The sequence below is a fragment of the Leptosomus discolor genome, chromosome Z, assembly GCF_034619465.1.
Source record: "Leptosomus discolor isolate bLepDis1 chromosome Z, bLepDis1.hap2, whole genome shotgun sequence".
NCBI classification, from domain to species: domain Eukaryota; kingdom Metazoa; phylum Chordata; class Aves; order Leptosomiformes; family Leptosomidae; genus Leptosomus; species Leptosomus discolor.
Genome location: NC_141419.1, coordinates 4,037,550 through 4,048,677, shown reverse-complemented (window position 1 = coordinate 4,048,677; position 11,128 = coordinate 4,037,550). Strand labels below are relative to the sequence as shown.

Below are 11,128 nucleotides of genomic sequence, written 5' to 3'. Positions count from 1 at the left end.
ATCCACACACACTCCCCCCCCCCCCCCCTCCTCCCGCCGGGCCCAGACCCCTCCCCGCCCCCGCAGCTCGGTGGGCGGAGCCGCCCCGCCCCGCCCCGCCCCGCTGCTCCCGGCCCGGCCCGGCCCGGCCCCGGGGGGCGGGGGGGGGGGGGGGGAAAAGCCGGTGCCCAACGCGGGGTCCCCGCTCCGAGCCGAGCCGCTGCCGAGCCCCGCGGGGCAACCCGCCGGCAGCATGCCGCTCGCCCAGCTGGCCGAGCCCTGGCCCAACATGGAGCTGGTGCAGCTGGACACGGAGGTGAGCGGCGGGAGGGGGGGGGGAGCTCTGCGCCGCCGTGTGTGTGTGTGTGTGTGTCCCCCCCGCTCCCGGGGGTTTCCACCGAACAAAGGAGCGCCCGGCCCGGCCTCCCCCTCCCCGCCCCGGCTGCGGGGGCTGCGGGGCGCCCCGGCCCGGGCGGTTCCCCGTGGGGGTGGGTTTGGCGGCCCGGGGTTGAGATAAGGGCGGGGGGGGGGGGGGGGGGGGTCGCAGCCAGCCGAGGGCTGCACCGGGGGCTCGGTGTGTGCCGGGGGCTGCCTGGCTCCGGTGCTGCCCTTGTGGAGCTTGATTATTCCGGGAGCGTGAGCAGCGTGCTCCTAAATCTCTTCCCAGGCATAGAGGAAAGCCAGGGAATAAATGTCTCGGGTTTGGGGTCTTTCTCCTCCAGGCTTCCCCGCTGTCCCCCTCCCCAGCCCCAGCTGCTCTCCCAGGCCTGTGTTTCAAACTCCGGTCACGGTCCTGTGTCACTTTGCTGGGTGTCTGCTCTTCCCTCCGGCTTTGCTCTTTTCTTTCTTATTAAGACCTCCGAGCCAGATGTGCAGGACGGTGCACAGCATCTGTCCACATCTGCAGGCTTGCATCACAGCCATGGCAGAATAAAGGGACAGCTTGGAGCAGTTTTCACCCTCGCAGAGCAGCCAGCTGAGGCACTGTGCTCTGGCACTCTTTAGTTAAACATCTTCTCAGCCAAATTGGAGCTAGCAGCTCTCCTGGAGAAACCAGAGGGATGGGGGGCGGATTTTGTCCCAGGCACTTTACTCAGACCTTGGTGTTTTCGCATAATTTTGTCTGGATTCGACGCTGTCACACTCCTCTATCGTGCCTAGGGATGTCGCGATGGTTAATAGGTCAGATTTGCTCATTCCTATTAAAATGTCTCTTGAGAGAGCCCTGCTGTGAGTGAAGACAGCATTTCACCACTGCTACAGTGACAGCAGGGAGGTCTGCTGGCCATCGGAGGTGAAGTTGCCTCATTTTCATCGGCCAGATACGGCACAGCTTCTCCTAGAGACCCCCGTACGGGTGGGGTGCTGTGCTGAGGGGCCGCTGTGGGTGCCAGGCAGCTGGCACGAAGGTGCGGTGGGCTGAGAGCATTTGCTCTGAAACGTCTCTTGAGTCACGAGGGTGGGTTTGTGCTCGAAGGTGGGAGAGGAGGGAAGTCCTGCGGTGACTCGATTGCGATTCCTGAAACCGCGCCGTGCGCCTAGAGCCAGGGTGTAGGTTATTGCTGGGAGACAGGGCTTTTTATTTGTGGTTTCTCTCTTCTTGAGGAGGAAGATAGCCTGAAAAGCCAGAAAACGCAACTAGACTCGTAATGGGAGGAAACCGATGCCAGTGCCCAGGGCGGTGAATGCTGTGGGCGAGATTCATTTACTGCTTAATCCCAGGTGCCAGGCAGCGCTGTGTCAGCGTCACGGGATCTTGGAAATGGCCAGGGGGGTCCGGTGCATTTGGCAGCCCGGGTCAGCTGCGAAGCCCGTGGCAGCAGCCAGGACTGCTCTCCCCATTGCATTAGTAACGGGCGTGTTGACTGTAAACCGAAACTGGAGGGCCTGCCCCGCGCTTCGGAGCTGGCCCCTTCCCCGTCTCACCTCGGCCAGAGCTCTAGGTCAGGGTCAGGAGCCGCTTGCAGGTGGTATTTCTGCAGATCGGTCTTTTTACATCTCAGGATCACAAGTGGGACGTTAGCAGTTTACCTCCCTTTGTTTTAAGGGAAGTAAGTACGTGCACTTGATTCCAGCGAGGAAAAGAATACCGGTGTTGTTCACCCCTAAACCTGGCTGCCGTCGCCAGACGTTAGGGGGTTCCCTGAGATCCAGCGTATCTGCAAACAGTGGAGAGGGACCAGGGCTTGGGGGGAGTTTCGCACCAAGGTTTAAAATCACCAAGGGTGGGGGCCCAAGAAGAAAGTTTTCACCTCTTCTGGGCAAGGTGGCACAGCTGAGAAACCGAGGAGACTTTTCTGGAACACCAGTTACGTAAATTGCCCTGGGATCGCTGCCATCCAGGTTAGAAACCGGCTTCCTCCAACCTTTGCTTTCTGAGTCATGGAGCAGAGGTGCTGTCACCGCGCTGGTGGAGGCATCAAGTCCTATTGTTAAGAGATTTGGGGTTTTTCCACTGCGCTGGCCGTCTGCTGCTGGCCATGGGTCACGACTGGTGTCCCTTGTGCCGGCCCACCGGAGCTCAACCTGGAGCCATGCTGGGGAAATGCATGGGAGTGGGAGGCAGTGGGAGCTTGAACTGGTCCCTTGCGGGAGACAAGTCCCCCTGTCCTGGGGACTGAGCTAGCTCCGTAATACTATTTCCTTTTTTTCCCCTTTTTTTTCCTTTTTTTTTCCTTTTTCCTCTGTTCTCTCTGCTGCTCATACCATTCAGAATATTGCTTATGTAGTAGAAAAACCTGACTGGGGCAGAGCACAAGCGATAAAGAGTGGAGTTGAATGACTTCATCGCCATAGTGATGGATACTGTCATCGGGGCTGTGCTTTTCTTTAAACTCTTGTCTTGTTACGCAAACATACAGCAACACAACTGGCGTGGGATTACGCCAAACCCAGCCACTTCAAGCGAATTACTTTTGCCTGTATATGTGTATCATCCTTTATTGAGCAGGAGCTATTCATGAATAACTATCTTTTTCAAGCATCTTAGCTGAACAATGCGTAAAACGGTGATCAAAAGATAGGAGAGGAAGCTGAGCGAGTGTTGTCTCTGTTGCGCCTTGTGCATAAACTCCTCGGTCCCTTTGGGCTACGTGAGTTCTTTTGGAGATCTTTATTTTTGCAGAATCATTTCCTTTCTCTGAACTGCAATAGAACAAGATCCATAAATTCCACTTAATAATTATTATTAATAATAATGCCTTGTTCTTGTGTCAAACGAGCAGAAGCTTTGGGGTGAAGGGTTTCTTCCCCCACTCCTTCCTGCTTCTGGTTCTTCAAAGTTGGGTGAAAGAGCATTTCTGGGTACCTGGCGTCTCAAAAGCGACTAGTCAAAACATGGAGGTCCAGCAAGAGCAGCAGGCTGCTTTTCCAAGCAGAGCTGTGGATACTCCGGGATGGCTTGTGCTGATGGTGCTAACTCGAGAGCGCAGCCCTCGATGGCAGCAGGAGTGGGCACGATCTCGCACGGTCCTGCCAGGGGTGCGACTCGTCCTGGTTTCAGATCAGAGCAGCACTGGCTTGTTCTGTAAATTGCTCCCTGTGCTGCGGATTATGTGGAATTAAAGGGATTTAAAATGCAAGATGCCCTGAGATAAAGATCTCCCAAGTTCAGCCAGGCTGGCGGTTGCATAACTGAACGCACTTGTTTCCCGGGGAACTTTTCCGCGTGATAGTGAGAAAACTTCCCAGAGCAGCGTGTGTGCAGAAGCTTTTGCGTTCCCTCTCGGCCAGTTTTAGCTGTCACTCACCCAGAGGTGCCCTCGCTGCCGGGCTGCCACTCCACGTGCCCATCAGATTAGCTCTGTAATCCCCATTTCCATTTGCCCCAGAGCAGTGCTGGCTGGAAAGCCGCAGGGACAGGCTGCCGGCCCCCGGTGAGGCTCATGCCACTGCCACCTTGGTAGCCCAAGCCGTCCTCTGTCACCATCTGCATCAGCTCCTTACTGCCCTGGGCACCCAAGGGAAGGAGCTGTGCCTCCCTCCTGCAGCAGGTATTGCTTGGTTACAGCCTGTGGGGAGATCTTTGGGGTCGCTTTTGGAGTAGGACAGTCAGGAGGCGCCTTTCCAACCCCGAGAACAGCGTGCTCTACGAGGGTAGCTGGCGCGGAGGCACACGCACACATGCACTCGCTAACATGTTGTGCGTGGTATGCAGGGGGAGTGCAGAAATAAAGCATTTTAAAGAGACAAATGTCAAACCAAGAAACCCACAAACTATTTCAGCTCTACTTACAACGCGGTGAATGGCTGTATTTTATCTCGGGAGGTGATGAGTCTGTAGCTGCGAGTGTGTTTCCATCTTCGATGCTTACAAATGGCTCTTGAATTCCATATGAGGGAATAAAGGCTGGTTTTGCTCTGGGGTAGAAGGAAAGCACTTGGCTCTAAATACTGCAATTCTCCCCTTACATCTGCCTTATGTCATCTTGAGAAAGTGACTGTTCATCAGGAGCTTCATCTCTCTGAGACCATGGACCTACATGCCCAGGAAACCTCCCAGGGGTGGATGCTGTTCTGTTTCTTTCCACATCTCTTCCATCCCCAGGTAGGGTGGATTTCTGCCAACAGCAGCGTGTAGGACAAGTGTTCCTCGGTGTAGGGAGCTGATAAACGCAGCGCTCAAATGGTCTGGCAGCGCCCGGGGTCTCCTAGCTTATCCTTGAAGCCAAAGGGTCGGGCAGACCCTGCGCCTTGTGCTGGTCTTCCCAGGGGAATAAAAGACCTTGTCCTATGCATCAACGCACCCCTCTCCTGACACGTGCCTTGTAGATCTGTTCTCCAGACCACAAGCCAGGCACTATTTCCCTCTGTCTGACATGGAAATTCTACTTCTTAAGCTGTTTTAGACATAAACCAGCCGTCCCCGAGCTGTGGTTTGGATTAGCAGCCAGTTAAGAATTGTTGATCAGTGACAGCTGAGCCAGTAAACATAAGTGTGTTTCCAAGTCTGGTTATCTCGAGCGCAGCATCTCCCCCCCCTCTCCGTGGAGGCTATACATAAACACAAACTCTTACTTCACTTTTTAGCTATTCTTTGTGCTAATGGCACCGAGATCTCCCTGTAAACATCAGGGCAGCGTTCCTCTGGAAGATCTTGGCTTGCGTGGTAGTGCTTTTTTCAGTCGTTGGCTGAACTTAGGAACTTAAGCCCAGTTCAAGTTGGTACTGAGTGAGTTGTGGAGCTCCGAGCGGATCCATATAAATGTCAATATTGCAGGGCCAGCGTTAGGCCAAGAGGCAGATGATCGTCTCCCCATCTCCCCAGCTGGTGTGGTGGTGCTCTGTGTTGTGGCAGGACTAAGCTGTTCCGTGAGGTGCTGCAGGCAGCGCAGGTTGGGCTGAGGTGGGGAGACCTAGATATGGGGAGACTCTGGACTATTGTCTGTGGATTTGAAGTATCTGAAAACTAAACTTGTGCTTAAATGTAGCTCTTTAGCGTTACACCTTTTATTGTGAGCTAGCTGTGAGGAGGTACCTCAGCGGTTTGAAAACAGCAGTGGTGACCTCCTAGAGGAAGCAGAAGAGTTTGAACCTGGAAGCACCCATTGAACGTTGTAGAAAGCGAGTGCAGCATTAGAGGGAGGGTTTCTCAGTGGCCCCAAATCTCTCTCAAGATCAACAATTGCAAGTTTTGCTTTGTTTTAAAAGTTAAATTTGGCCCAAGGGGGAGAAGGGCATGGTGTAATCCTAAGACAGATGTCAGGTTGATGTCCCCTTGCTTCTCCAGGGAAGGAGCTAGCTTCGTTTCTGTTAAGATTTCTGAAGCCCAGGCATTCAACTGAGAATCTGAGTCTGAAATACAGTCGCACTGCATCTCTTCTCTTGGACCATAGCATCTGAAGAGGAGTGAATAAATTTGCCTTGCTCTTTCAAAGAAAGAGAGGAATTCATGATTTTTGGAGCCGAAGACTGTAGTGCAAATAGATGTCAAAGCAAAATCATCTCGCCCTTGTTTTTCTCCACAGTCTGCAGAAAACCTTTTCTACGTGCTTATCCTGCTCTGAGTATCTACGTCTAATTAAATCCCACCCACTTGTGCTCCTGCTGGCTTCTCCGGGCACAGGGCTGTGCTGAACCTGATACGCCTTTGGTTCAGTGCCGAGTGTGACCGGCTGATGCTACTCCAGGCGGTTCAGGTCACCTGCTGTGACTTTGTGCAGAGCTCCAGCAGCAGAAGCTGGACTTGCAGGGCAGAGGTGGCCTGGAGCCAAGCAGGTGGTGCAGATTTCCTGCCGCGGTATCAGCTGCGATAGGGTAATAAATAACTGATAAATGTTCATATTAAAGCCAACGTCATGGCAAAATGGCTGTTAACTGCACTCCAGCGCTGCTTTCCCACCGCCCCTGCTTGCTCCTTTCCAGTACTCCCAGAGAAGCAGTGGAGGGGGGCAGCCACGACGTGGGTGTGGGAGTGGGGGGACAGTGCAACCGCAGGGCTGCATCTCTCGAGCAGTTTCTGCAGCACGTGGTGCTGAGGGTGGGACTCCTGTGCCCACCGCCCCGGGGATCCACGCCTGAGGAGCACAGGGGTGCCGTTCGCCCCACAAGCGATGGTCGGTATCTGAGCAGCCCTCATTTCGTTTGGGGGAAGCGTGGAGAGGCTCTCTGGGCAAGAGCCTTTTTTTTAAATAAGGTTTTTTTTCCATGGCAGAAAGTGTCCTCTCTGTGTGGGGAGTGTTCAACTGCCTTGTACCGTGTCTGCAAGCGGCACCCTCCCCTGTCTGTCCTGCGTGAAGGGCTCTCAAAAGCCAACAGCCTCTGTGAAGGGGGTGGAAGGAGCGGTCCCATGCCTGGCGTGTGCTAATGGCAGGTTCTCTTCCTTTGCAGAATGGGCAGGCTGCTCCAGAAGAAGGTGGGAATCCTCCATCCAAGGTAAAAACGCTCTGGGGTTATGTCTTTAAGTCATCCCTCTGAGCTGCGTGGGGGGGTGTGAGCTGACTTGGCGAATGGGTTGGGGACGGCTATTTTTAAATCCTGTAAGCTGCTGCTTTGTAATCTGGATGAGCGCATGTGGGAGTGTAAGGGACTGGAGTAGGGGAAGAGAAAAGATAAAATCCTCTTTCTTCCTGTCCCTTTGGTCATCCAAACACATCTGGAAGGTTTCCCAAAGGGCTACCTCAGTCCAGCACACAGGAGATGGACTGGAGGCTGTAGCAGAGGGCTAGAAGCGAGAATCCCTGGGGTGTTTCAGTGCCGTGTTTACACCTTTCTCTGTGTTGTGATCTTGCCAGATGGGATGAGAAATACAGGAGTATTTGATGGTTTTGGCACAGCTGCCCTTGCTAGGTGCCTGGTATCTGTTTATTCTCGTGCTTTGGTGGGGCTGGGAGAAGCTCCACTTCTGTCGAGTTGCCCTCTGCGTCCCCATTAACGTCAGCTGGGAATGGTAGAGGGAACTGAGCTGCTGTCTTCTATGTTTTGGGCAAGGGTCTTAATGTGCTAGGCCTTCTTCAGACAGCGAAAGCTCTTCCTGCTTGATTTCTCTGATGTGAGCCCTCTCTAAGCACAAGACCGAGGACCGTTGATGTTAGCGGGGGTATTTCCTAGTTGCACCCATACTTCTCCGTCCTGCAAGACGCTGTGCAGGGCAGAAGAGCCATTTCAGTACCTTTGAAATCATAAGCCTTTTAGGATTTCCTTTTCTGATACATACATGCTATAACCGTGAAGAATGACACAACATGTTTGATTTGGCTTGGGAGACCTTGCTGAACGGGTTGTCAAGAGTTTGTCCTGCGCCTTGCCGTCAGTGAGTGCCCTGTAGCAGCTTCTCTCTCTGAATCATCATCCGTGCTAAAGGCCATGAGAGCTTGTTGTGTTGTTTTTCCGGTTGGTTACTGTCATATTTTTAGTAAAACAAGTTTAAACCTAAAAAACCAATTGTCTGCTTTTCAGCCAGCTCTTTGGCAGGAACTTACGCTGGATTTCTAGCGTTGCCATTGTGTCTCTACTACCTGTGCTGCATTTCTGTCCCAGTTACTGGACTGGCACTTTTCCAGTGGCCTGCAAAGAAATCTGGTGTGGGTCAGGTGAACTCAGGTCAATGAGACTGGGCACTTCCCTCCCCTGAGAATAGTGGGTTTTACGGTTCTTCACTGTGCTTGCATCTCCGGCATGGGGAAAAAAAAAAAAATCTGTCTCTTCTGGTTGGATTCCAGCTGGGCTTCTAAGACTTGAGACTTTCCCTCTTTCATCTTCAAATACTCAGCTAAACTGCCCTCCCGTAAAAGCCACTGAAGGATGTTGCTTTAAAAATAACTGAAGGCTTTTTTTTTCCTTGAAAGACATCACTGGGACAAACCCTGGCTGATGCCATTCGTAGAAGCAGCCCCACAGAAGGATTGTGCGATAGAGGCCAAAAAGCACTTGGGGTTCTCGTTGCTGCTCTGTGTCAGCATCTGTCCCTCTGTGCGAGAGGGACGTGAAGTCCCTGTTGCAGCTGGGGAGCTGGAGCAGAGCAGCAGGCAAATAGTCCAACATCCCACAGCAGGGAAACCTTAAGAGCTCTGTGCTACGTGCAGGTGTCCTCTTTCCACTTTTCTGAGGCACCGTGGCCAAAATGCTTGTGAGCCATGTTCGACAACCCCATTTTTGGTAACTTTTGAACACGTGAAGCCCTTCTACGTGCTCCTGAAATAACCTTGGTTGTGTTTTCCAAGTTTGTACAAGGTACGTTTGCTACCAGCAGAGGCAAATGAAATCCCTCCTATAAACACATACCTTCAACTTCAGGGCAAACTCTGGCGCTCTGAACCAGCTGTGATGCTGCGGATGGGGGAAGCAGGCAGCGCACGGGATATCTTTGTATTTTTCTGTTCGTTCTGGGGGTAGAAGTCAGCAGCAGCTTCTGGCACTGGCTCTACCTCCACAACAAAGTCTAAGGATGGAGAAGTGAGTGGCAGTAAATATCTGAGGTTGGCTGTTCTTAAGTTGAAGGTTGCTCAGGAGCCCTCCCGTGCCCTTCTGTTCGAGCTGTGTGTGGAGAGCTGTGAGGGGAAGAGGCACCTTTATTCTAGGTTTGTACTTGCTATCCTTTTGCAGCTAATTCTGTGATCTCTTCTAAAAATAGCCTGAAGCAGCGACAGCGGCGATTACTCAACACCCACGCAGAAGTGCCATCCCTCCCTCTGTCCCCGTAAGTAGGATGCTACCAGAAGTACAATGGTTATTTGCCTGGGCAATAACCAAAGATGCTTTGCAAAGGAGGGAATCCAAGAGTTCCTCAAAAGAGTTGGGACCTTCGCAGCTGGTAGCGTGAGACTGATGCACTCTGATGCCTCCATCCTCATCTCGCCTGCTGTTGTAGCACATTAGGGTCTTTGGGCATGAAAAGCGATGAGGTGGGCACTGCAGAGGGAGCGAGGGGATGTTTTGGGCCAGGCTGGCTGTGATCTGGTACTTTTTAGCTGCCTTTGTAGCTCCAATTCAGCTTTCTACCGAAGGCAGCTGGTGCATTTCCCAACTTCTTGTGGCTTTTATTCCTATGTGGATTCCCACCTTTCAGGAACAACTGTGGTACACAAGTCCCTGCAAGCATCATACCTCGGTGTGGGTTTATCTGAGTATCTTGGAAATGCCTGCAAGATCCCACAGGCTGGGCAGAGAGCTGTCTTGGAGCATCTGCCTCCCTCTGCATGGTCACAGGGAAAGGAGCTTGAGTCCGCAGTCAGGGCCACCCCAACGGCATTCCAGCTCTGTGGCCATAAGGAATTCCAAGCCAAACCCTCTCCTGACAGCGAGCACAATCCTAGATTGCTCGTGCCCGAATCCTTGCTTGTCTGGGTGTTCCCAGTGAGTTGCTACTGTGAGAGTTTGCAGTCTGCCAGGCAATCCCGGCCTCATCCCTAAAACCAGATTGCCGAACCGATGCTACGTGGAACAGAGCCTTTGGCAAAGATAGGTGCAAGGATGGCTTTTTTTTTTTTTCCCCTCTCCTTTTTGGTGGTGGCATTTGACCCCGTTTAAATTTGATGTTGGCTTTAGGATAGCAGCAGCACAGTTGGTGCAAGGTTTCAGTGCAATGGCTGTGGGCTGCTGAACAGAAGAGCTCCTCATCCGTGTTCGTGTCCGTGATAGAGGAGCAGGAGTGATGCTCATGGAGCAGGACAACTGCCCCGGCATCCTCTGCATTGCAGAGAGCTCAGGGTCTGCTTTCTTCCTGTTGTCTTTCCTTTGGCCCAACCTGGGCTGTCACCGAGAGAAGCATCTCCTGCCACAGCCTTGGGTTAACCTCCGCTGTGTCTCTGTGCAGGTCAGGAGCAAAACACGAGGTCTCTTGCCTTGCTCTCAAAAAGCTGCTCTGCCCCAGGGGCTAATTGGCAGCGCTGTGCCTTGGTCCTTAGGTACTGAACCTCGTTCTCTCCTGCGTTCTTTAGATTTTAATTGTTGGGTAGGCTGAAGATTGGGCCTTGTTCGGCTGGGGAGTGGCAACAGAGGGCTCGAATTCAGTGGAAAAATGGAACCTCTCATAATTGGGGCTTTACAGCCTGCTCAGCAGCCAGCTTGGCTGAGGGGTGAGCCTGTGCTCCCTGAAGGTGCCAAGTGTGAGGAATTATGCGTGAAAGTACAACACCCAATTAGTGAAATCACTTCATAAAGAAGAGCAGAGGAGTGGATTTGCAGTGCTGAGTGTGCCCACTCCCTCTCTGGAGGTAACCCTGGTGCAGGCTGGGAGGGCCGATCAGCTTGTTCTTGGGTGATTATCACAGTGCACAATGACAACTGGGGAAGTGAATAAGTAACCTCTTCCAGCTCTGCTTTCCACCATAAAAGAGACCTTTGAGACCGGAGGGATGGCTTTGCTCTGCTGCACACACCAGGCATGAGGTGCCCCACCTGCTCAGGCTGAGCCTTGCTGTTAGGCAGCAAACCCCGGTGGGACTGCAGTGAGGGGGAAGGCACGGCTCTTTCCCAGATCTGTGGAGCTCCTGCTGATTTATCCTCTTGTCCTGACCAGGTAAAGCTTGCAGAAAGGTCTTCCCCTGCAGCTTCTTCAGCAAGGGAAGCTATAGGCAGGAACCCTGGACATGGACACTTCTGGCCAGAGAAATACCTGCATCACCAGTGTTAACGTTAGTTTGTGTTGTTCTGGGTGAGACACCCTGCTGTAACGCTCCAGTGATGACAGAGTTGCAGTCACAGCTCTGAA

At 53.0% G+C, this 11,128-nt stretch overlaps 1 protein-coding gene across 1 annotated transcript in view; it reads left to right on the top strand.

Moving 5' to 3' along the window:
- Positions 1 to 232: 232 nt before the first annotated feature.
- The window catches only part of RPS6KA1 (ribosomal protein S6 kinase A1), a 39,988-nt gene continuing 29,092 nt past the window's right edge, over positions 233 to 11,128 (top strand). The window contains exons 1-2 of the mRNA XM_086479823.1: positions 233 to 295; positions 6,808 to 6,852. Coding sequence (XP_086335949.1) covers positions 233 to 295; positions 6,808 to 6,852 — 108 coding nt within the window. The remainder of the gene's footprint in view (positions 296 to 6,807; positions 6,853 to 11,128) is intronic.